The sequence below is a fragment of the Neolamprologus multifasciatus genome, chromosome 11, assembly GCF_963576455.1.
Source record: "Neolamprologus multifasciatus chromosome 11, fNeoMul1.2, whole genome shotgun sequence".
Taxonomy (NCBI): Eukaryota; Metazoa; Chordata; class Actinopteri; order Cichliformes; family Cichlidae; genus Neolamprologus; species Neolamprologus multifasciatus.
The window spans coordinates 11,136,098-11,163,654 of record NC_140449.1 but is presented as its reverse complement, the minus strand read 5'-3'; the positions used below and the strand labels follow the sequence as shown (position 1 = coordinate 11,163,654).

General features: G+C 38.0%; 1 protein-coding gene across 7 annotated transcripts in view; it reads left to right on the top strand.

Moving 5' to 3' along the window:
• LOC146507864 (RNA-binding motif, single-stranded-interacting protein 3-like) overlaps positions 1-27,557 on the top strand; it is a 168,910-nt gene that overhangs the window by 126,129 nt on the left and 15,224 nt on the right. For all 7 annotated transcript variants that reach the window (XM_085176072.1, XM_085176071.1, XM_085176073.1 and 4 more), the window contains 4 exons: positions 1,786-1,943; positions 2,853-2,932; positions 18,749-18,855; positions 23,402-23,445. In XM_085176072.1, coding sequence (XP_085032198.1) covers positions 1,786-1,943; positions 2,853-2,932; positions 18,749-18,855; positions 23,402-23,445 — 389 coding nt within the window. The remainder of the gene's footprint in view (positions 1-1,785; positions 1,944-2,852; positions 2,933-18,748; positions 18,856-23,401; positions 23,446-27,557) is intronic.

Below are 27,557 nucleotides of genomic sequence, written 5' to 3'. Positions count from 1 at the left end.
ACACACACAGGCTTTGGTCTCCTGCGGAGGATCATTTCAGTGGAGTGCTGCCAAGCAGAGCAAAAAATAATTGAAGTATACTAGTATAACTAACTGAGAAGCACATAAGGAGGAGGTTCCTTCATTCCCCTGGAAAAATTTAATACATCTCTGTTAACATTTATGAATCTGGAGGGGGTTTCCTTATTGCTTCAGGGGTCTGAGCATAAAGTGAATGTTCTGCCTTTTCAATGAAATTTTTATTCCCATTCGCAAAGATATGCTTCTTCTAGAGTTAAATTCACAGATATGTTGCAGTGGAGTGTTCAGTCATAAACGTGGAAATAAACAGCTTAACATTTAATGCATTTGCATGCATTTGGAAAACCAGATTTGGGGGATGCAAAATAGTCAGCTTCTGAACCTTTTACACAAAAAGCAGTGTTAAGTCGACGTCTATTTTCCATTGCCATCACTTTATATTTGTAACACATATTTTAAGAAGCTAAATTAATTATGAATGAATAGATGAAATGGTTATTTTCCTGTAACATAATATTTTACCCATTTGCTCTATCGATGAGCAGCCATTTTACTGGCTTAAGTTTGAGAGAATTAAGAGTTAAGTCCTGAGTCACCTCTCATTTCATATTTTCTGAGAAAATAGGAAACAGGTGTAGAGATTTACTGAAATCTGTAAACAGAAGACAAAATTGTGACAAGCTTGAAAGTCAATATTTGGTATGGCTCTGCAGAGGCCAATCCATGACTGATAGTGTGTGTGTGTGTGTGTTTAAATCTGAACTTGCTGCACTGGCTGTGAGTTTGAGATCATTGTTATGCTAAAACTGAAGCCACTGCCAATTTCCGGATGGTACTGTATCAAAATCTGGCCGTACCTTTCTGTGTTCATAATTCCATTACTTTCGACAAGCCCTCGACACCACTAGCTGGAATGGAGACACTCACCGTTGTACCCCTCTCACCTCTGAACATACTGACGACATACGGCCTGTCACTGACTTTCTGTCCAGTGGAGTGATGATTTGGCACACCTCAGATTTTTCTCTTCGTTTCCCTTCTCTAAAAATGGCTCCTTGCACTGACACCATTTCTGATGAGTCCTCTGTGAACAGTAGATGGATTACCTGAAGGTCCTGAATTTTGCTTCTATTTCTTAAGGACATGACTTCCTCCAATTGTCCAGTTTCCTCAGATACTTTTTTTTATGGAGCACATATTGCACACCATGCTAATAGATGATAAATTTGCATGTAATAGCTCTTTGGGAATCACCTTGTTGGTACAAAATACAGTTTTATGCCCTTCAAACTGTTACAATTTTTCATATACTCCACTAAACAGAGGGTACCACCTTGTTTATTGCAGCAGGCTGCTACCAGATAAGTGCCTAAACATACAAATTTAAAAGTGGTTGTTTGCCAAGTTGCCTGTTAGATGTAGACAGAAGACACAACACTGGCTCATTTGTTTAGTTTGATTCCTTTATGCTTGAACATTCATATGTCATTTTTAAGTGGCTTAAAAAACATTCCTAAGAAAAGGTGAAGTACAAGGACTGGACTGAAAATTTGTGAAAAAACAGCCACTGTCCACTTTTGAAACTCTGAAAGACCCTCGAGAAAGCCCTGTTGCTCAAAACCACTTTAAAAAACGACAAGAACATCTGCCTCCTTGAAAGCAAAATATGACGTGCTTTGCACATTACTGTAAAACAGATGCATCTGCTCTTTTCTGGTTTGAATTGACACTGATTGTTCAACCTCTACCCCTCTCTCTTCACAGCAACAGGAGCAGGACCCCACCAATCTTTACATATCTAACCTGCCTGTGTCGATGGATGAGCAGGAGTTGGAGAACATGCTGAAGCCTTTTGGTCATGTCATTTCCACGCGGATACTGAGGGATGCCAATGGCCTTAGCAGAGGAGTTGGCTTTGCCAGGTACTGCAGGGTACTTGGGATTCTTGAGTTACTGAGATTATGCTTTCCACTACTAGCTTTGATTTTATTTTATTTTTTAAAATATTAGATATTACTGCACTGCCTTAAAGTTCACTGAGGGGAAAAAAATCACTTGTGAATTATCGACCATATGTTTATTCTGATTGCTATAATTACATATTGGGCACAGAATGAAAAAATTGTTAATATAATTACTATAATCCACATTCTTTAAGATAATTACAATGTGATCCTGAGCTGATTCGTTTCCATTTGCAGCTGAAGGTATTTTAGCTGTACAGATCCACTTTGAATGTATGTGTATACGGAGGGGGGGCCTTCTCAGTTGCATCCTAGAGTGTGTCAGTGATTAGAATGAAGTCAGCTACATTCAGGGTCACTGGCTACATGAACAAAACCCACGACCCACACCGTCATGCGTGTTCACATCCCGAGCACACACACAGCCTCTAACTCTTCAGTCACCGTCACCGTTTTGCTGTTCTCCACACACACACAGACTGACACACTGGCTTTTGCTTGCCAAGCAGGCAATTAGTCATTGAGCTGTGATTGGGTGAGCAGAGCTGAATAGGGGCAGACAAAGTGGACATGACACACAACAGATCAGACTGAATGGAGCTTTTAAACTGGGACAAAGGAGAGGAAACCCCATAGAAAACAGACACACAGGCATGCACAGTCCTACCTAAGGCCTTTTTCTCAGGCATTCATAGATAACCAAGATGCATAAACCAGAAGGCACTTACAAGACTGCACTTATATCTGGATGGATTACTTTTAAAGAACCTCAGTACCTTTTGGGCATGTTGAACTAAGCAGAATTGTAGCTTCTGTATTTTGTAGCAATTGTCCTAAAGTTCCTCCTTTTATTTTTCTTTATCCCAGGATGGAGTCAACAGAGAAGTGTGATGTGGTGATTCAAAATTTCAATGGGAAATTTTTGAAAACCCCTCCAGGCATGACTGGTAGGTGTCACTCTGAGACTGAGACTACAAATCCTGCCCGTAGACTCTGAACGTTATCCATCTTTGATAAAAATCCAATGTGTATTGTTGAGAAAAGAACTGTGTAAGAAAGGTGACAAAGTTGTGTGGTCACATTTTTTTAAATCAAAGTCAGCGTTATGGAATTTTTCAGTTTTTCATGAATTTATGGCAGGTTTTATAGTTGCAGTCATGCTATAGCTGTATGCACCTTTTGGTGTTACAATGTCAGTCTACATCCAACTCACGGTCAATGCAACTGATAGTTTTTTCTCCCCCACTCGTTGAACCTCCTTGAGCTTATTTAGCAGGAAGATGTGAGTCATTAATTCTTTCTCTGAACAAGATGCAGACTGAGGCACACACGCAATGAGGCACATGTACAAACATCAGACAAGCATCTCCCAAGGCAAACAATCTGTCTCCACATTTTCCCTCAATAAACAGCAAAAACTTGATGCCTTTTTAACTCTGAGCTGAAGACATTTGAAAAGGGTGGGGTGGAGGGATATCACTAGATAGATAGGTGACATGAAAAAAGAAGAGAAAGAAAATGATCAGGATTTGACTGAGGATGTCACGGTATTTGAAGGGAAAAAAGCTCAGAGACAAGATTAAGATACAGAAAGATAAGGTATGGTGTACTAAAGGGAATTCAAAGACAGAGGGATTTGTACTCTGGCAGCACGGTACACACATGCACTGTGTATTGTGTGGTATAGTTGTGTAATTTTATAGCAAATTAAAGATGTATCCATTCCTCCTCCTGTCTGCAGCCTCTGTCCGTCTTTGACAGAAAAATAACATCATAGCTCTTCGTATAAGAATAATTAATACAGTGAAAATCACAAGACTTTGCAAGTTGGTTTCCATGGCGAAGCTGAGAACACTTTTTTCAGATTATATACTGTCAAAGTAATCACAGTTATAGATTGTTGCCTCGGTCCATTTAATCAAAGCTGCAAAGAGGAATCCCACAACGGATTATTATGTTAATAATTTATACATTTATTAACTTTTGCCTACAGTTAATGTGACAAATTACAATATATTTAATGATACTTCAGTGTGTATTGATGCATATTTGAGTAACATGAAGCATTTTCATGCTAACTATGGCTAAAATTATCATGCACAAAGTGAAAGGAGCTGCTCATATTACTAATCCAGTATAACACCCAAGTCTGTAGTCCTTCTTAAACCTGTAATATTTTCAGGTGCGTGTGCAGCCCACAACTTAGTTTTACGTTTTTTTTTAAAGCAGCTAAAAGCTAAACAGTGTACATTTCAAGTCGATTGGTTGGGACTGAACTTAAGTGCATTGCTAACTTCATCAGGAATTATGCTTATGTTTATGTTACTATAAAGTTCACCAAGTTTTTAGCCTCAATTTAGACAACGATTTTTGGATGAATTATATTGACTTCTTTTAAGTTCTTTCCTTGATGAGCTGTGAATGTATGTTAGAATTTTTATGTCAGTACGTCTGTTCTGGGTTTTTTTGCTCCTGAGTTTCTTTTCCTTCTCATTTTTTTTTTAATTTTAAGACTTCATTTTTTGTCTGTATGCTGTGTTGCTCATTTATTTTAATATTAGTTGAGCCATAGACTGAAGTTGATCCTTCATATTTTGTTACAAAAAGATCATATCTAGCCGTGCACAAAAATTCTGTCTCCCCTTAGTAAGCAAAATGTTAAATATCAGCTCTGGGGTCTCATAGCCTCCCTGGGGCAGATACCCATTCAAACAAAATATGTACGAATAAACAATGTGTCTGAGCGGGTCATTAAAATCCAGCTTCTCCAGCCTGCAGAGGCACTGCTGTGCATACTCTTTAACATTCACACACCTGCCGGTCTCCTCCTGACCAAAATTAAAACGTCACCAGAGGGTTTTAAGCGTGATTTTTAGTGTGATTTATGGCATGTTCAAGAAGGGAAGGAGAAGATGTCCTCTGTTTGCTCAGCAGTCCCCTGTTGGTGAATGTGTAATAACATCTTGGTCCACTGCTGGATAGCTCTGTAAGTCAACAACATATCTGTAAGAGTCAAAAAAAAAAGTTCTTTAGGGAGAAGAAAGTGGGTGTATACCTTGTCACTCTAATCGCATCAAATACAAACTAGCCAATATCTCTTAGGTGATATTATAATTTTTGATTCACTGTATGTCAACATGATGAATCAATTTCTTTTGAAATATGTGTGATCAACAATCATAGGTCAGTTTAACAAATCTTTTTAAAAAGTATTATTCATACAGTTTTATCCAATATTAAAAATAATATTTTTAAAGTATTTAAAATTGTGAGATAGTCCTGTTTACTCATAAAAATTAGTGTAATTCCTAAGCAGTAAAGCACCAAGACAAGAAGGAAAGTGAATACTGCAGTGGAACGTATCAGCTTTTACAAGGTGATTGTACACTTTGAGTTCATAGTCAGCTCTTAGTTTACAGTGCAAGTCTTGCATTCAAATACAGTTTCTAAGTCCACCAAGTCACTGACCTCTACGCTGAAAGAGATGTATTGCTTGTTGTTGCCGGGGTTATCTACTCCGTTTACTCATTTTATACATCTGTTGTCTGTGTGTGCGCACATGTGTTTGGATGTGTATAGAATGCTTAAATTTTACTGCACTCCCACACCGCTGAAATTGGGAGAACCCGTCCGCCTGTGTACTCATCCACAAAAGACTTTGACACACATACTGTGCTTATTCGTTTAATACTTAAGAACAAAAGTCTTTTGTTCTCTCCAGAGCCAGGTTTTGTAGATTTATGTTCTGTGTCACTGACAGTCTGTAACATTTCCAAAGATGCTGCTGTGACATTATGACAGGCTTTTGTACTTTTTGTTGTTTGTCTGCTTATTACTTGTTGCCTTAAAAAATGTCATCAAAGGTTAATTCATCTATGCTGGTGCAGTGTAGTCAACAATATCCATGCATGTCACTGAATGAGGATGTTTGTGGATTTTTGCCTGTATTTCTCTGATTCATACCACAGTCTCTGCTTCTTAGACTGAGGTACAGACAGCCAACAGTAATATTTAACTCTTAAGCTTCAGAATGAATGCTTACATTGATCACATGACCAGGACTTCTGTTAGCCCGTTTTACCATAAAGTTCATAGATTTTTGACTCCTATTTTTTTTGTTTATACTTTGGTCTCGCTCTATTTACATTTCATTTAGAATTTCAAAGAGTCTGGGTTTGCAGATCAAAAAGATGTTCATTGCTATTTGACCAGAGAACACACAGGGATGTAGTGTTTAGCACTATCGCCTCACAGGAAGAGGATCCTTGGTTTGAAACTTGTGGTTGATCTCAAGGATCTCTCCCAGTTATTGTGCAGTAGGGAACCACACCATTAAGACACAGCACAGAATATCAGAAGCACAGCAGGCATCTGATATGACACTGATATGACGGACATGGCATGAAAGGTGGATGTGGTTTGCAAAGTGGCTTGCAGGTGAAATTTTTTAAAATTATTTAAATGATATCTCTGCTTCACAGATTAGATTCCTTAGGTATTTATTAAGCTGTAAACATCTTTACCCCTAATCATCAGCCACAAATTTGACATTCTCATCTAAGGTGTAAATTAAGTGCAGACAGTAGGAGTGTTTGCTCTTTGTTAACATTTGATAATGTTATGTCCCCATACTGTGAGGTGAAAACATAATTCTGTTTCTACTTCTTCTTCTACTTCCTTATCCTTTATATTAAAGCTTGACATGATTAAACTTTAATAAATGTTGACAAATTTAAAATCATTATTTAAAAAATGAAATGTAAAGAAATCTGAAGACCATTTCAATGTTGACTTCAAACACACGGTTTCCTTTGGTTTCAGCGGTGGAAGTCTTTTCTCTCTCAACACACTATTCACATCCTAATCACTCACTATTTGTACTGGTCCAGTGACATTTCTTGTTCACTCAGTGGTCACCCCCCCCCCCCCCCCCCCTATATTTTTCTCCTTATCTAATCCTTCTGTGTCTTCCTCTTGCACTGTTTGATATGGCGTATACTGTTGTCGTTTTAATAGCTCTATTTGTCCTGCCTTCCTTTAATGATTAGACAAACGGGACAAGAATGAACCAAATCTCAGAGTTAGCATGTTATCATTCAGTAGTTTTTTATAATAATCAGAGAGCTTTAAAAATGCATGGAGCCTTAAATGTCTCGTAAGATCATGAGGCATTAAGTCCCTATTCACTGGTGAAGCGGCTCAATGCTTTCATAAATGGAAACTGAATTTTATTTGATGTTCCTGATAATAGAGGAAAAACTGAATGATGCTTTACTGAGAAAAAGATTGTGTGGAAGTATTGCACTGTGGGACTTGTAATCTTACATATGTTTTTTTTCAAGGCACTATTTAACACTCAGACACAAGTATGGGTGTAAAAATGTGCTGCTTTTGAAACGGAGACCAAATAACAATGATGCCATCAGGTTCTGATATTTGCAAAATATTTGCTTCCATCTTTGCATAATGCCTCATTAAATACATCTCAGCCTCAATACATTTTATTCTTATGTGACTAAAAGGCTGTTTCATATTAGTAAGTTGAATACATTCACATTTTGTTCCCTATGTCTGTTAATGTTTATGACAGTTGAGTTAACATCCCTTTTTCTTTTTTTTTCTCCTTTCATTTTGAATCCATTTGGTTGTTTGTGTTATTGAACATTTATTGAACCCTTTACTTTTTTGCCTACGTTGTTTGACCAACCTGGCTGTTTTTGCAATTTGGTAACAGTGTTACAAATACATACTTCTTATTTCGGCCTCTTGTGGATTCTTCATTTAGCCACATTTGGGGCTTGGATCCCATTTTCCAACTGAGTGACTTCCTATATTTGCTAATGGATTGGATTTTATTTTAAATACATTTTTTCCCATTTGAAGGATTTGTTCCCACTCATATAATAGACCATTATTGTCTTCATAAGCTAAGTCTTTCTACTTGCCTAAAGACTGGTGCGTGGCTTAGAAGCATCAAAGCTAAGATCAATATAATTTTTTCTGCACCTAACCAGGTATATCGAGAATAACCTTTCATCCTCCCTCATACTTTTCTTTCCCTCCTTTTTCTTCCCATGTGTCCCTCTAGCCAGAGCTGAAATAAATGTATGTTTGCCCTGCTGGAGTTTGAACAGTTTCTTTAGTGCCCTACCGCAGTTTGCAATATCCCACAGCTTCAGCAACTGGTAACAGTATGTGATTCACTGTTCACAGTACAAGCCACCCACCTTTTTACCTATGAACAAGTCCTGTTGGCTGAACATAAAATGCCACAGATTGCAAACTTTATTTCAGATCAATAAAAGACTTTTTTTTTTTTACCCCACTGCATTCACCTAAATACAGACACAATCAGACATGCACATTCTGCGCTGTGAAAAAGCGCTTCATGTCTTATACTTTTGTATATTTTTTGAAACTTAAACATATCAGATCAGCAATCAAACCCCTTAAAAGATGAATTATGATTAGTCAAAAAATCATGTAAAAAGAATTTGTGGCTAAAAGATCTCAAAAAGCAACACCTCGATGTAAAGAAACTGAAGAACCCCCGAGAAACAATCGTTGACTTCTATCAGTCTGGAAAGGGTAACAAAGCCATTTCTAAGGCTTTGAGTTTTCAGCAAACCACAGTTGGTTTATCCCAAAATGGAGAAAACTTGAACCGTGCCCCTGAACGGCAGAAAATGTCTGGTTTGTATCCTGAAACTCATGCACAGCGTCCCATAGGAGGGACGCTGATCCAAAACACACCAGCAAGCTCACCTCTGAATGGATTTTCAAAAAAAAAGGGGCAAAATAAAGGTTTTAGAGTGGCCTAGTCCAAGGCTGGACTTAAATCTTACTGAGATGCTGTGGCATGAACTTAAACAGGCGGTTCATAATAAAACTTTTCACTGTGGCTAAATTCAAACAATTCTGCACAGAAGAGTTGGCCTATACATTGATGTGAAAGACTTATGTTATTAGGTTTAAGAGGCAATTATTTTTATTATTTTTATTTATGCACTATGTTTCTGATATTGTTGCCATTTTTTTCCTTTGTGTGTTTTTGCATTGGATGGATAACATGTTGCAATGGTTGTATTTAACAGAAGAAAGCTGTAGTCAAACAATTGCACGGTGATTGCTGCTGCAAGTCTTAACTAATGAGTACAAATAAATCCCCTGTGTGTGTGTGTGTGTGTGTGTGTGTGTGTGTGAGTGAACATGCACTTGTATCTTCTGACCACTGTAATGTTTCTCTTTCCCCTGTAATTACTTTCCCTTATCATGTAGCTCTTGGCAGGTACTTGCTTAGTAACACCGAGTTCTAGTAAAACAAACACACACTGACACAATAACACACAAATCATAGTAGCTCAGTGTGTGGGTGGCTGGGTCCTTTTAGTTTTGGTTGTTGAGTAGTTTAGTTTGCACATTGTTCTGACGGATGAAGGTGAGAATCATCTCAGAATGACAATAAAACAAAAACAAAGGATAAATATAAAAACCATAAAAGTTGACAAATCAAATAATTTGTTAGTTTTGTTCAAAATAACACCCAACTCTTGTCTTGCAGTTTAAAAGATTTTTTTTTTTTGCACATACAAAATCGCCAGTTGCAGTTAAAAACCAACTCAAAGTAAAGTCCAGATTGTAACACTAAGAATTCAAGCTTTTTAGTAAAAGGACTGAGGTCCTGTGGTCTTCTCTGCAATAAAAGGATCAGGCCTAGTATAATTATGTAGTTTAAATGATAACTCTGTTTGCAGAGAGTAATTTGAAATACTTGAATTTAAAAAAATTTAAACAAAGGTGTAATTTGTAAAACAGTTTTAACATTCTGTGCAGCTTCACTCTGTGAATGCCTCATATAGTTTCACAAAATAATCCTTAAGAACATGTGATTTCATCCAAAAGCAACTTCAGGGGGGCAGTTTAGAGAAAGAATATATATACACAAGTTTTCACAGACTGACTTTGCTCAGATATGCTGCTCATAGTAAAAACTCTTTGAATTAAAAGAAAAAGATCTATGACTTTTTTACTGATTGTACACTGTATGGATAAAAGTAATGGGCTTTAGCTCTTAATTCAGTTGCTTTCACATGGTTACAGACTCAAACCCCTACCAGTGCAGTCTGCTTTTACAAGCTTTTTTGAAAGAATGGGTCACTGAATATAAGTGTGGTACTGAAAGAGGATGGCACTGTTGCAATAAAATTGTGACATTTCTTCTCTTATTGCATAATCAATTTTAAGTAGTGTAAGTGCTATGTTAAAGTGTTTAGGAACTACAGTAGCTTAGCCATAAAGTGGCACACCACATAGAGTTACACAATCACCAAGTGCTGAGGTGCTTAGTGTGTGAAAGTCACCAGTGCTTCAAACCACCACAGCGGCCATCAAGATTAGCAACAAAAAAAAAACAGTGTGTGCAGGGAGCTTTATAGTTTCAATGGACGAGTATGAACATGTAGTGTAGTTTAACCCGTAAGATGGACAGTAAAAATATATAAAACATGCCTCCAACCAAGAAAGTACTGGGATCGAATCCACCAGCCAGCTGTGACCTTTCTTTATGGAGTTTACATGGTTGGGTTTCTTCCAGGTTATCTGGCTCCCTCCTACAGTCCAAAGATATTTGTGTTAGGTGAATTGGCCGTGCGCGCGCGTGTGTGTGTGTGTGTATATGACCCATTGTCTCTCAAAAGTGTAATACTTCCAAAGTCTGGTGACCTGTCCGGTGCCTTCTCTCGGCCCACAGCTCAGCTTCAGCTACACTGCAATCCTAAATTTATAAACATAAGAAAATTAATTGATTACTATTGTTGTTAGTAGTAGTAACAGTATAAGGGAGGGATTTGACCATGTAGTTATTTAAATGATAGCTCTACTAACTAGCTACAAGGGCTTTTTCTCAGTGGTTTCTTAAATTGCTGAGGCAAGTAACAGCTCCTACACAGATTCTAATTAGAGTCATTCATGCCTCCCCCTGAAACCTAAGAAACTGAGCTGAGATTTCTCATACAAAACTATATTTCTCCTATCTGCCTGCTCTATGCTTACAAGGAAAAAAGCCTTAAGAAAAAAGAATGTTGTTGTTTTGGTTAAGGGGCTTCAAGTTACTCCTGAATTCAGCAATTACTACATTTTTTTCTTGTCAATGGATTAGAATTGCATTTTATTGCATCACCCCCATGTCCTGTTAAAAAAAACAAATAAATAAGATAACAATCTAAACCAAATATCCAAGCATTTGTTTATGACAGCGTTGGGTAATTTGATATGCCCAAAAGGATCTGACACAGCTGTACCCAAATTCATCATAAATTCAACACATTGTGTCTTATAGAGCGAGGAGTGTGAACATTAGGGGTCAAACTAGCAATTAAAAGTGTCCTCCTTTCTTTTAAAGCACCCTTGTGAAATACAACAGATTGTAGAAACGAAGCTATGAAAGCAAGCTGAATAATTAATGTGGTGCACCACTTTTATTTGCTTTTCCTACAGGTAATCTTGTCTCTTGATGTATTGCACTTGTTGACCCCTGACTGAGTGGCGGCTAGATTCACCTCCCTGGAATAAATAACATTCATTATTATCATTATCATCTTCACTATTTATGACTTGTCACGTTGTGCTCGTGAATGAATATAAAATGATTTGCAAAGTGTATTGTGCATATTTTTTCCTCCCCAGGAGAAATGCACGATATCATAATTCTGCTCATTCAGGCGTCTCCTGAAACTAGTACATTACAATATTACAATTTCATATTTTTCTTTACTTTTTTTTCATATAGTGTGTTGATAATGCAGTGATTTACATTTCTTTGGCTTTTTTATATTGTATATTCTAGTGCTACACACGAATACTGGTAGGGGCAGTAAGTCATTAATTTTGCTATATTTGCTGTGTGTGTCTTACCACAGTCACTTACAGATTAGAAATGATAAGAGACCCATGTAATATTTTGGAGGTAAGCCGTTGATTTACCTCCAAATAGATAGCCAGTGCCAATCCTTTAAACTTGGTGCTCCATTGAAATTCTGGTTTGCAAGACCAGTTTTACAAATTTGTGCTTACCGTATTTAAAAAAAAAAAAAATACATCAGTACATCCATGGACAGCCTTTTTAATAACTTACACTAAATGAATAAATATTCTCTTGTGGAACAGTAAGTATCCCCTGGCCGTCATAAGCCAGTATTGCCCCCTTTATAAGATTAATAATATTTTCTTGTAGACATTTGCTCAGGCAGAAGCTTTCTGAAATTCCTACAGTTGGGAAATATTTGAGATTTTTCTTGTACGTACTGCTTATTTTGAACCTCCATGTAACATTTCTATTTAAAGTCCATGCTTGGCATGCCTTTTCACAACCTTACATTTTATCTGTTTGAGCTGTTCGTAGGATCGTTATGCTATTGAAAGAGCACTTTTGGTTCGATTGCAATTGTCAGACAGTCTAACGTTATTTTCAAGTACTCTTTGATATGCATGTCAGTGACAGCAATTTATCCGGTTCCTCGGGCAGCAAAGCAACCCCAAACTATAACATTTCTAAAGACATGCTTCACAGTATGCTTGCTGTTTTTCTCCTAATAAGCAGTGGCCTACGTCACACATGTTGACAACTCACCCTTTATTCTTCTGACCCGAGTTGGTGTGGACCTAATCATTTTGGTGAACTTTGGGTTTATTTCATTTATTTATTTATTTATTTATTATTTATTTGTTTTTATTGGGAAGCAAAATGCTTTTTGCCTTATATACCTCTTGTACAACCCACCAGTTGCAAGTTACCCATGTCACAGTTTTGCGGTTGCTTTGTTTTGCAGGTTCTAATTATGGCCGTAATTATACGAATTTTAGAATCAGAAAATAATTTTATCCCAAGTTGTGGTTTAATGCTGACCACTTTTGACTTGACATTTTGAACAGTTTACATCTGTACTTATTGTCACGTAATGTTTTTGTTATATGCATAGCGAGTTTGGCAGTTTTCCCAACTTCCAGCATCATTACATGCCGATGGACATTCATGTGTTCTGTTCCCAATTAAAATAACAAGTCGGAAAGTAAAAATATGCATTTCTGTTTCATGTCACCCTATTTTGTAGACACTGTTGCAAAGAGGATCGAGCATTTGCTTAAGTAAATGAGATGTAAAAATTGTCAACAGTTGTCTACAGGATGATATGAACGCTATTGGCTCTGTGCTCCTTCACTCAAGCAGGCACACACTGACACAGCCATAAAATCATAAAAGGTTCCTTGAGCAAATTACAAGCCAAGCAGCTTGGCATAAATCGACTCTCCACTGGAAGCAATGGAGATATTTTTTTTCTAATTAAAAAACATGTTGGAAAAAACAACTAGGATCTTTTTATTGTTACGTTGTTAGTTGTTCAGCAGTATCAATCTATAGATATTCGTGTGTGAAGCAGTTTGTCCAAGTTTGAGTGCTGCTTCTGGTGTTACACACACTCTCTCTCTCTCTCTCTCTCTCTCTCTCTCTCTCTCTCTCTCTCTCTCTCTCTGTCCGGTAATCAGGAAATGGCAATGGATTGCGCTACATTAACCAGGCACATTGTTACCTACCTCCTGGCAAAACTCGACTCTTACCAGAAACACCCTGCATATACTGCACATACAGTTTCAATCAATGCAAAATATAAAAGTATAAATCCAGGCTTTTGACATAATTGGATTTGCTTAGTTTCCACAGTTCCAGTAAATCTCACTTGTGTTTTATGGTAGTTTTGTTCTTTATTATTTTTGTTTGTTTGTTTGGCAGAATTATGAAATCATTGATACCTGGGGTTTAATAGGGTTACACTCCAGGTATCCAATGAGATGGCAAAAGTGAACAAAAATCTATAAAAAACAAAAACAACTGCTTCTGAAACTGTCCAATTTGTTTCCCCAGATTAATATATTCAACCCCTGCAGCAGCTCCATAGCACTGATGCAGCCAAATCGGTCTAACTTTACTGATGCATATGCATTTGCAAACAGTGGCCCACAGCAGCTGGCCTGTGTTTAATGTTTGAGTCATTTCATAAGATCAGGTATATAAACAGTTGACAGCAAAAACTGTTTTACATTTTTAAGTCTGTGTGGATAAAATGTGTGCTGCTTTCAGGGCCTTAAAATAAACACAACTAAATAAGGTCACTGCAACTCCTGTAGTTGCCTCACAGGAATATCTTGTTGTCATGTTGCTGTTAGGAATATCAAGAAAAACTCTGAGATTAAAAGATTGTTTTTCATCTTTTAGCAGCCAGCTGTCACATCTATGGGTGACGACATCTATGCTTTACAATTCTCCATTCTCATGTTTACGTACTTATTTTTTTAATTACTAATTCTAACAATAAAAGAAACTCGTTTTCATCTGTTGTGCCAGAAAACAAACTGTGCTAAAGCTGGAAAATAAAAAGAAAGTTTCAAAACACACATAATTAATGTATAATTATTTTCAATCAACTGAAGTGTTTGTCTTTATAAAACACAGACAAAGTATCGCAAATATAAACTTGATAAATTATCTGCCATCAATAGCATGGCCTTCTGTCTGTCACAGCTGTGAGCGGAAAAAAATAACAAATGCAGCCTTTATTTTAAAATTGTGACTGAGTGCCAGTGTTAATGGTAGAAAGCTTTTCACATTAAAAAATAGAAATCACAGGACACATGTCTAATAAGAAATAACTTATATTTTATGATTGTATTTTTGTTATTATGTCTAATCAAAAATATCAATGTGATATTTTTTAACTATTTTTGATCATAATTGTTTTAAATAACTTTAAACTTTCTGTGGTAGGTGAACTGACGTCTTCCACTTTTCTTTTTTCCCCCAAATAGCTTCAGTCCATCCATTGTTGCATCCGTGTGACTATCTGTGATTTTTAGTAAAAGTAAAGGTCATTTAATGCATGAAGCAGAGCGGGTAAAAGACAAAGAGAAGCAGATTGATTCAGAAACATGAAAAGCAAAGGATGATAACAGAAGGCCACACCATGTGACCTGTTGGACAAAATCAAGTTAACATAGTTGAATGAAAAAGTTCTTCTAAATGTGTTATAATCAAATGGAAATGTGTCTTTATATCATTACCCTTAGAGTGCCCGTCATGGCCCCAGGCATTCTAAAGAGCTCTCATCTCAGTCTTTAAGCTCTAAATGGTTTTCTCAACTCAGAATACCTCTTCTCATTTTTCACTTTACTAAGATGAAGAAATATTTTCTTGAAGTAGGCAAGATAATTGCATAGTTTATTGTGGCATTCATAATGTGTGAGTCAGTACCAGCTTCAAGATATTGCAATTTGCAGTTGGTTTTTTGTTGTTGTTTTGCTTTTCTTTAAAAAATTTCTATACTACACACAGTGATGATGATTTGACTTTCTTTGCCATTTTATCCTATTTGGCAGTAATTTCAGAGTGCCAGCTTATAGCCTCTTCAAAGATGGATCAGTGAGTTAAAACCTCACTTTGTGGATATATTAAAATAAAATAAAAAACAGAGGCATTGCATAAAGGTATGCGGCTGGTTAAGGGTTAAGAGTGCATAAAATTATGTGCCCTATTCAGTTTCAGGGTTTAGAGTAGTCTTTACAAGCTAAATAGACTTGTCCCAACAGTTTGCCTCTGCTGAAGCAGTATAGCACTTCAGAGTTTTTGCATCCTAAAAAGAAAGTACATTTGCCGTGGTGGCTGTGTGACAGATTTACAGTTGCATGTGGAAATGTTTGGACAGTGACAAAATTGCTCTGTATGCCAACACAACATATATAAAGTTGAGATGCAACCTCGAAGAATAGTTCCTAGTGCTTTCAAGGGCAATATGCCCTTGGTAGAGTCTCTTAACCTCCTAAGACCCGAACTCTTCCATGGCATGCATTTTTAATTTCTCTTTGATATTTTGGCTGATTGGGACCAGATGAATGTAAAAACAAAGAATTACCAGATTTTCTTTTTTTTTTTTTGCCTGATTTTTGTTCCTAAGAAAAATGAGAGCCACATATGAGGATATTCGTTTAAAATTTTGATAGAACAGCAGCAGTATAATGTCCTCATAAGTGGATATCAGGCCCTAGTAGAGCAAAATTAAATGTTTTGGTCTAAATAACTTAAAATGTGATGTCCACATATGTGGACGCCAGGTCCTGGGAGGTTAAGGCACATTGGGCCTAGGTGATGAGCCAGACCCCTACAAAGAAGAAAACCTCTGGGTACTGGGAGCCCCATTCTGGAGCCAGGTCTTGGGAGTACCTCAAGACTCTGTCCGGGTGGCTGGCCTTAGCCTTTAGATACTTGCCCACATCAAAGGTGCTTCTGGATTAATTTTTTTTTAACAGCGAATAGTGGAGACTGTGTTGGGTTAGGTGGTCTTACGATCTCATTTCTGCTTTTTTTTTATTGTGGTTCCTTTGGCTTTATGAGCAAATACATCACTGCACTGGAGCACCTCACGCCAAATAAGAAGCGCTTAGCATGAGAATAAGTATAAGTGTGATGCTGTGGTACTCAATATCAAAGGTTGGAGTGCCCACTCCTGGTCCAGCTGGGAGGAAGCCCTGGGGTTGAGCCAGGATACGCTGGAGAGATTGTATCTCTTTGGCTTGGGAATGCTCCAGTTTCCCCCAAGGAGAGTTTGGGGAGGTTTCTGGGAAGAGAAAAGCCTGTGCATCTCTGCTTAAATTTCTGCCTCTGCAGCACCTGTATAAACAGCAGAAAATTGATGTATGGATGGATTTAACTGAAGAACATATTTAAAGCTATATTTCAAGAGTTTGGAAAAATTACATTCAGTTACCTAGATTTAGTTGGATGAATTAACATAATCATTAATAATATGCAATTTTTTAAGACTTTAAGAATCTATTGCCACGAGTGAATGCTTGGGCACTGTTGCCTCAGAGCCAGAGCTCTGGGTTCAACCCTCTGTGCTTGTATACATTTTCTGTGGGTGAGCTCATTTCGGTCACCACTGGGGAGAGAATAAAACAAAATAACATGCCAGGTTAAATCTGCCTATGTCAGTCCTGGACAGTCTCACAAAAAGATGGCGTTAATGTCAATTTTACTTCCTAGTTAAATGAAGGTTAAAAAAAATACTTGGAGTCTGTGAACAGCAGTAATGGGTTTGCCCCTTTGCCAGGACTTTACTTCAGTTGTATTTGTTGGTGGGTCTTTCTTGTTTGATCTTTGTCTCCTTTAGGGTAAATACAAGCTTAATGACTTTTAAATCATGGAATATTTTAAATATATACACTACCAGTCAAAAGTTTGGACACACCTTCTCATTTAATGTTGTTTCTTTATTTTTACTACTTTCTACATTGTAGATACTTACTAAAGACATTAAATACATGAAGCAAGATATATGGAATTATGTAGCAAAGAAAAATTTAACTCTAAAAAAAAAAAAAAAAAATTAATAACTCTAAATTTGTTTTATGTTGTAGATTCCTCAAAGAAACTGTCGGACTTCTCTCAATGACTTTTTTGATGTAGTCACCTGAAATGGTTTTCACTTCAAATGTGCCTTATCAGGGTTCACTTGTGGAATTTCTTGCCTTCTTAATGGGGTTGGCACCATCAGTTGTGTTGTGCAGAAGTCAGCTTGGTACACAGCTGTCAGTCCTATATGAATGTTAGAATTCATATTATAGCAAGAACCAATCAGCCAAGTAAAGAGAAACAACAGTCCAAGAGTGTGCAAAGCAGTGATCAAAGCAAAGGATTGATATTTTGAAGAATCTAAAATCAATTTTGTTTTTTACTACTCATAGTTTTGATGCCTTCTATGAGAATCTACAATGTAAAGAGTCATGCAAATTTCTTAATCAGTCAAATATGTGAAGCAAAATGCTGGTTGTGAAGGGTACATGTTTTTGGCTGCAGTTGGTTAAACTGCAGCTGGAAAGTCTAAGAAATATGCCCTAGCATCACAGTTGCCATAAAACAGATTAGCGTCTGTTTATCCTCTAAATAGACAAGGCATCAGATATCTTATTTGAGTGTCCTGGTTCATGTTATGGTAATATGTTTTAATGTTAAGACATGTGGCTTCTGAAGCATTTCCCAGAAAATGAAGTAACTGTCCACTCCTGCTTGCTTTCTAACAACTTTTAAAGACACGCCTTTAAAGTAAATCATAGTAAACACAGACTTTTAGTTTTTCTTTGGATAATCCTCTCACAATCTGACAACTTCCTTCTGTTCCACAAACCCTGAGAGTATATTCAGTTTAAGGTTGGTGAACTTAGACATGGAAGGTCACTGTAAGTTAGTCTTATTTGTAACCAAACATTTCTTCTTTCTCTCATCCAGCGAGGGACAGTATTTTCTTTGGAGGACTTAAAATTGCAGTCTGTTACCCATGGGTCAAAGTACATGGAGTTATTTAGCGTATTAAGTATGCCTGTTTGGTTTGCTGTTTGAACCTCGCACACCATGCACTATTGATTAGCCTGTGGCTTTGTTCCTACGTCAGCGTTGCTGTTTTGAAAGCATGGTTGGAGGGGCTAAAAAGAGATGGGGTGATAACTAGTGTTGTGTAAATGTTTGGATTACGGGTGGCTGAGATAAATCTAAGAGCTGAAGTGCTGCTTTCAGGACCAACTAACTTTTAGTTTATTTAAGCTGTAGCATAAAACACTTTAAGTGTAATCTTTTAAATTTAACCTAAAACATATAGTTTGACTTTCTCCTACTTATAAGGTGATTAATCTATAAATGTGTTTGTCCTTGTCTCACTCTATAGCTCCCTCAGAGCCTTTGCTGTGCAAGTTTGCTGATGGAGGCCAGAAGAAGAGACAGACCCAGGTCAAATATCCCCAGAATGGACGATCGTGGACACGGGAAGGAGAGGTGAGGCTTAAAAATATATTTAATCATCAAAAAAAGCTCCCTGGGAGACTTGATAAAATATTCTCTTGGCCTGCTGTTAAATATAGTCTCTTGCTTTTCTCAATTAAAATGAAAAAAACAAAACTGAACACAAGTCTACTGAGAGGACTTTAAAAAGAGAAATTACAGTTAACGAAAACAAGTGGGGGTTTTCAGTTATCAAAAAAAATCATTTAAACTTATTTCAATTACGTTTTATAGCTGAAGGATAACATTTCTTTTATTATAATAGTCAAAGAAATGAGTGATTATGCACAGCGGTGTCCATATTATGTTTTAGGAAATGTTACAGTTGTAAATCATCTATTCTAATAATCTTCAATATGCGGCTGATGCTCCCTTTGACTTCATTTTTTTCCCAACATACCACAGAATTTAAAATCATAATAGCTTGACAGATCCCCCTCCTCTCCGTGGGGTCATTATCCACTTTCATTTCTAGTAAGGCACTGTAGGTTCAGTTAGAGATGCTGCTGACAGTATGAAAGCTGGCACACAAAAAGGTTGTTAAATTTAAAGTATAAGGTCTCTGTAAGGTCCCAATTGCAAAGTTGTTTTTGCTTTTGTTGAAACTCCCACCTCCTGTCCGTCATCTTCAGAAGAAATGAAACCTTGTGCAAAGGATTGAAAGCAGATTGACTGTTTCACAATGCAGAGAGTTCAAAAGTTTTTAGTGTCAATACCAAAGCTTTAATTTACAGAACAAGGGGAAGTGAATAATAATGCTGCCACCCACACACCCCGGTGCAGTTTTTAACAGTTTCCCAGTGTTCTCGTTACACGAAGGTTGGGAAAGAGCAGGGTGGTGGAGTGAAATGAAATGGAACCAGGCTGAAACTATGCACTGTAACAAGAGGCGCCGCAATGAAAACAAGATGTTGCAGTGTTTGACCTTTGCTCATGGCTGTGTGGAGCAGGCACAGATTGCAGCTTTAGTCTTTTTGTATAAGAGCAAACGTATGTGTCACAGCCTGGCTTATCATTGGCCAAAAGGCTGGGCACACCATAAACAGGTCACCAGTCTGTCACAGGGCTAACGCAAAGAGATAAACAACCATGCACACTTAATTTTACCAACTGTGGAAGTGAGCCACAGTATTTGGAGAGAACCCACACAGGCACAGGGACAACATGCAGGGAGAACAGGCTGCCAGACCCAAACCCAGGACCTTCTTAATGTGATGCCACAGTGCTAACCACTGCACCACCATACCATCAATTTTGGTGGTATTTTTTGTAATGTGTCATCAACTAGGAATGGGAGTTAAAAAAACAAAAAAAAAAAAAACAAACTCCAACTGAATAGTATAAAACATAACTCTTAAACAGTCAGAAATGAGCAAAGTCTGCTGGCCAAGGTTAAACATCCCTGCAAAAAATGCGTCTGCTTTTAACCGCCACAGTAAATACCTTAATCACATTATTAAAAAGCTCAACTTAAATGTATTCACAATTAAATGTGTGGTATTTTGCACAGTGGATTTCACATACACAGTGCCATTGCTTGGAGAGTGTAGCTAAATGAGCAGTTAAAGTACATACAGCCTTTTTTCAATGCAGGTTAACGTCCGCACAGCTTTGCAGAAATGGGTAAAGTGAATATGTCATTTTATTCAGATTTCGCTTAAATACAGGCACTCATTTGCTAGATAAAAATACTATGGAGCTGTGCCGGTTTTGTATGTCTTAATTTCCAGAGCACTCTCATTCCCAACGCGTAAAATACAATTTGTCACGTCCCAATGCGTCTCATAGTAACCTGAAAGGTATCCTTCCACTTACTCCAGATTCTCAATTGAATCCAATAGAATGGCACTCGCAGTGGTAACGCGTGCTCCAGCTGTCTACCTCTAACCTTAACCTTAAGCCTATCAGGTAGTGTTTTCCAAAGTGATTCATGAACACAACGTAAAACACATTTGCATGTATAGATTCATTCAAAACCACTGTCATGCCTCTGAACGCCTAAGATACGGACGATTTGTCACATGTCAGTGTTACATGTTGTAATTTTACCTTGCAGTTCACAAAACAAAGAAAGGATGGGCGATGTCATCTGGCGGTGTAACATGTACAAACTAGCAGTTAATTGTATAATGTTAAATGTATAATAATAAAATATAAAATATAATAATAAAAATAAAATCATCAATAAAATCATAAATTTTCCTAATTACTTAGGACTATTTCTGTTGCGAACAAATCAGAATACTTTATTGATCCCTAGGGGAAATTATGAGGGGGGGACATTTTACTTCCCTCTTGTCAATGTCTGTGTGAACTTGAAATAAGTGATGACTGCTTTCAGTGAGACACCTCACACATTTGTCTGTGGCACATGTCTTGACAAGCCCCGCTCGACCCTGAAGCATCTCCTCAGAGGTTTATGCATTTGTCAGAGCCAGGCCTCAGAGTCCAGGCTGACTTATATAAACGAATACTTCTGCTAATAGAGACATCTGGCCAGGGAGATGCTTTGAGGTGCTTCACTGCCTACTTATCTCAGTCAACTCATTCTGATACGAGTCTGGCTTTGGTACAGTGACGTGAATACGTGCGTTACACATGCAATCACACAATTTGTTTTGGAAAATGGATAAGGGATACGCATGCAGCTGTGTAGCAGCACAGAAAGAGATTTGCTGTTAGATGAATGCAAATCCCTGGAGTTGATCAGTTTTTCTATTTGATGTCTAGCAGTGCTTTTTGTTGCTTCTGGAGTCTATACCTACCTACCCAGCCTAGGCTTGGCTAAAACAGTGTTTGTGGAAAAACCAAACACTGAGCTGGGTTCAGCATCAGGGCACCCTTTCAACTCATGTGCCAATTTGGAGAGAAGAGCCTTGTGTAGAATGTAGAATAAGTACAAATGACTTGTGTAGGGCTGATAGATGGTGGTGATGGGGTGGTGACAGAGTAAAAAAAAGATTAGGAGCAAACAGTTGTTTTAAGTCTGGTCCAAAATTGCCAAGAGGTAGTCAAGTGGAAGCAGATCTTATTCAAACCTCAAAGAGAAGCCCAGCCTCAATCATTTGAACATGATAGAAGGACTGAAACACACAGAAACCACAAAGGGGCTAGTGTCACTGATAAATGCTTGGCTAAACATATTTAGTCACTATTTAATAACAGCTTTATGAAGGGAAGAAGGGACAGAGGGAATATAGAAATATACTAATATAATGCTGTTGGGGAAAAAAACCTTTAACTCAAAAAATAGATCAAAAAGAAAAGTTTGGATTGTTTCAATGAGTAGTTTGAGTGCTTTTGGCACTTTTTGACAATGGCCTGTGTGTGTGTTATTACTATTATATAACATTATCTTATTTACCACTGAAAGAGCCGCATTCATCCATACAATACACACACATTGGTACTCTGTGACAATGTTTGTGTAGAAAAAATCTCTTACACTCTCAGGCACACACACAGATAAAATGTGTGTTAGGAACATGGGGGGGACTTCCCAAAAACACTTAAACTTGGACTAGAGAAGGCTGGGATCAAACAACTGGCCTCCTGAGCAGATGTCACTTACCTCCTGAGCCACACCCTTCTTATGGACTTTTTTAGTAATCTCTAACTTTCTCCTATGTTGCGCTGTTACCTCCATTAATGCCAACTAGCGTGGATTTATTTGACTTAGGTGGTAGTGCAACTTCTTAATGTCTTGTTTATTTATTTGAATGCTCCTCAGGATAATCAAACGTGGTATAGTGTGCACTGATTTTCGTAAAAGAAAATAAAGTACCATAAAACTTCTATCCATCCATTCTCTTCCACTTATCCTTATCAGGGTCACACTCATAGAAGCAATTTAGAATTACCAATTAACCTAACCCCAATAATTGCATGTCTGTGGACTGAAGGTAGCTGGAGTACCTGGAGAGAACCCACGTAAACCCAGAAAAGCCCCAGCCAGATAGTGGAGTTAAACTCATACCATAAAGGTTGACTTTTAAAAACCTTTAAGGAGAAACGGTAAAGAAAATCTAAAACGTTACACTGTCTTTAGACTGCTAAAATTTAGTCAGTTTGAACTGGGAACTTATTTTGTTCCCACCTATTTTATATAGTCATATAGCACATGCAACAATCGTCCCTCACTGACCTTCATGTGTTTTATTTTGTTGAGCATGTTAAATAAAATGAGTGCACTTATAAATGGCTCTTTTGCTCAAAGGCAGTTATTCCAAATCATTTTATTGTACATAAGAGCTTTTATCTGGCTTATTTTGGAGTCTTTAGACTACTTATCTATTGTTCATTCAGTAGGTCCTTATATCCCAGTCACTTTTGAATTTTGTGTTGTTTTTTGTACAACGCTCTTGTATAGTTTGCTTTCTCTGTTCATTACACATTATAACGTACAATAGCTATATCCTACTTTATTGTTTATTTAGTTGTATAGAGTAGCTGTATATGTGATAAAGACCACAAACACAAATTGGTTTAAAAGGCAAGCCATGTATTTAACATGTTGGTGTATGTGTTTCTCTTTCTCCAGAGTGGTATGGCGTTGACGTATGACCCCACAGCGATGCAGAATGGGTATGTAGAAAGTTTTTTTTTTCTTTTACCTCTCGCACGAACAACCTTGATCTAAAGAGTATCTCCAAGCTTGACTTTTTACTTACATTGTTACACGCAGCCTGTTCAAGAGTGACAGTATAAAATCCTCCTAAGATCAGTGCACTGAAACATGGCAACAACCTGCAGAAATATGCACAAGAGCAGCTGCATGCAAACGAGAGGGTCACACATAACACACATTAACCCATATACCTGCACTCATACAGAACACACATACTATCTGGCGTTTGCTCTTATTCTTACACCTAACTGATGCAGATGGAGCATTTATTTAAGCACCTATGCATACAAGCTGTCAGAGTTGTAGGTTTTGATTGCAGACAGGAAGATGGGCGTTGTTGCAGTGCTGTTGTAATACTTTCGTCAGCCGAGGCTATCTGCAGTGCTCCCAAGTTGGTTGAGGAGAGCAGAGTGCCTGCCTGTTTCAGGGGGAAATTGGAGATTGGTGTTGTCTGGTAGGAATGCTGCTGGTGATGTGATCCCTGGAGATGCTTCCCTGCAGCTCTGCACTCTTGTTCTTCTCCTCCTTTTGTCAGATTGGTCCGCCACTTTATACCTTAAAGCCACTCTTTCCTTTTATTTTTATTTTTCTAGTTCATCTGAAGTTATACAGTCCTTTTTCTTTTCAATGTTTTTGACTTGTTTCTTGCCCTGTCCACATTGTTTTGTATTGCTCAATTCTTCTCATTCATTCTGTTTTCAAACAGCTGCTTTGCTTTCAGTCGTCTTTGGTGTCTTTCGGTGCGAGTGTGCTCATTCGTGCATGCATAAATGGGCACTCTCACGCAAGCATCTGTGTGCTTGCTGTGTGTAAGCCTCTCCAACCTCTCTTCCGAGGTCATCGTAGCTCCTTCCGGCGAAGCACTAAATGACTGTGAAATGCTAATGCAGCTAATTAGAGAGGCAAAAAGCAGGGAGGGAAGTGGGTTGAATAAAAATGGAGGGCCGAGTAGGGTCAAGAGGAGGGCAAAGACAGAAATAAAGTCAGTCCAAGGAGAGGGGAAAGGTATGAATCAATTACAGGTTTCACTGTGAGCTTGAGGACAACTGGGGTTTTTTTTGTTTTGTTTTGTTTTTGGGTTATTTTAAAGCATGTGCCAGACACACATTGTTGGAAAGCTTATAGTTTGTCTTATCTTAACCTACTTTTGCTTATTCTGAATCTACTAGCTCCCATTAAGTGTACAGTGGGGCAAAAAAGTATTTAGTCAGCCACCGATTGTGCAAGTTCCCCCACTTAAAATGATGACAGAGGTCAGTAATTTGCACCAGAGGTACACTTCAACTGTGAGAGACAGAATGTGAAAAAAAAATCCATGAATTCACATGGTAGGATTTGTAAAGAATTTATTCGTAAATCAGGGTGGAAAATAAGTATTTGGTCACCTCAAACAAGGAAAATCCCTGGCTCTCACAGACCTGTAACGTCTTCTGTAAGAAGCTTTTCTGTCCCCCACTCGTTACCTGTATGAATGGCACCTGTTTGACCTCATCATCTGTATAAAAGACACCTGTCCACAGCCTCAACCAGTCAGACTCCAAACTCCGCCATGGCCAAGACCAAAGAGCTTTCGAAGGACACCAGGAAAAGAATTGTAGACCTGCACCAGACTGGGAAGAGTGAATCTACAATAGGCAAGCAGCTTGGTGTGAAAAAATCAACTGTGGGAGCAATCATCAGAAAATGGAAGACATACAAGACCACTGATAATCTCCCTCGATCTGGGGCTCCACGCAAGATCTCATCCCGTGGGGTCAAAATGATCATGAGAACGGTGAGCAAAGATCCCAGAACCACACGGGGGGACCTGGTGAATGACCTGCAGAGAGCTGGGACCAAAGTAACAAAGGTCACCATCAGTAACACACTACAACGGCAGGGAATCAAATCCCGCAGTGCCAGACGTGTTCCGCTGCTGAAGCCAGTGCATGTCCAGGCCCGTCTGAAGTTTGCCAGAGAGCACATGGATGATACAGCAGAGGATTGGGAGAATGTCATGTGGTCAGATGAAACCAAAGTAGAACTTTTTGGTATAAACTCAACTCGTCGTGTTTGGAGGAAGAAGAATACTGAGTTGCATCCCAAGAACACCATACCTACTGTGAAGCATGGGGGTGGAAACATCATGCTATGGGGCTGTTTTTCTGCCAAGGGGACAGGACGACTGATCCGTGTTAAGGACAGAATGAATGGGGCCAAGTATCGTGAGATTTTGAGCCAAAACCTCCTTCCATCAGTGAGAACTTTGAAGATGAAACGAGGCTGGGTCTTCCAACATGACAATGATCCAAAACACACCGCCCGGGCAACAAAGGAGTGGCTCCGTAAGAAGCATTTGAAAGTCCTGGAGTGGCCTAGCCAGTCTCCAGACCTCAACCCCATAGAAAATCTGTGGCGGGAGTTGAAAGTCCGTGTTGCTCGGCGACAGCCCCAAAACATCACTGCTCTTGAGAAGATCTGCATGGAGGAATGGGCCAAAATACCAGCTACTGTGTGTGCAAACCTGGTAAAGACCTATAGTAAACGTTTGACCTCTGTTATTGCCAACAAAGGTTATGTTACAAAGTATTGAGTTGTATTTTTGTTATTGACCAAATACTTATTTTCCACCCTGATTTACGAATAAATTCTTTACAAATCCTACCATGTGAATTCATGGATTTTTTTTCACATTCTGTCTCTCACAGTTGAAGTGTACCTCTGGTGCAAATTACTGACCTCTGTCATCATTTTAAGTGGGGGAACTTGCACAATCGGTGGCTGACTAAATACTTTTTTGCCCCACTGTATCTCCTGTCTTTTTTTTCTTGCCCTTTTTACTTCCCTTTTCCATCTATAGGAAAAGTCACTGGGGTCACCACTAAATCACTCAGTAATTTTTCAGCGTAAACGCCTGACAGGGCATTAAATCACACTAGGGATCCACAGAGGTTTTAAAATTCAGTCCTGTAATAATGTTCTGTTTGCAATTACATGTTTAGTGCATTGTTTAAATAGCGGTGCCGGGGTCCCCATTGACAGTTGGCTGCTCAGGGCTAATAGCCTACATCAATAACCTTGGGTCTGTCCTCTGCCTTCTGCTTCTCTCTCTCAATACACATCAGTCTAATGAAAATACAATAAACACAATCAGAAAACCACATTGAATAACCTGGCCCTGTCACCTCATTTGTATTCATCAGTGACAGTAATACAGTATCTGTAATGCAAGTCATTTATTAACTGTACAGTGAAAAAGATGGACCATAACACTGCATTATTGTGTTTTTCTCTTGATTCTCATTCATGACAAACAAGTTCCAGTTTGTACTCCAGCTTATCTACATTTATTTAAACCCTGCAATATAATGTCATGTCTAAAGTTGGAATATGCAGTTAATCTCAGGCAAAAAAGAATTGGAGACATTTTTGAAAGTGAGTTGTAGCTTAGAATAGCCATCATTAATAAACAGTAAACTGTAAAACTACTTGGTTAGATCTCCGAATACATGTTGCTAAAAGGGCAATAAAACATTAATAGATTGGAGTTAGTTTAAAATCAGTCTGACTATTTGCAAACCTTATTATCACACCAAGAAATTTGATTTCATCCACCATTTCTTTGTTCCATCGGTAATAACACCAAACTTCACATTTTTACTGCTATTTCTGAAATATTTGGTTTTGTGTATGTTCAAAGTTATTCCATTGACATTAAACCATTGTTTAAATTTGACTGATTCATTGACAATAACAACAATGTATGTAACTTATTAGCAGGACAGTGATATCATAAGCAAAATGTACATATAGATTTTTTTCTGAATTCCGATTACCATTCATGATTAAAATGAAAAGTTCAGGACCTAGCATCGATCCCTGTCCAACTCCAACTGTACATATTGTTTTCTCATAACTCTGGAACCAATTATAGGCTATACCTCTGCTGCCATAGAGCTACAATTCAGAAAACAAAATACTGGGGTTCACAGAACAGTCTTTTTCCTTTTGCACATATATTTTCTATGAAATCTATACTAGCCATTTCTGTAGATCTTTGCTCTTTCTGAAGCTGTACTGATTTTCACTT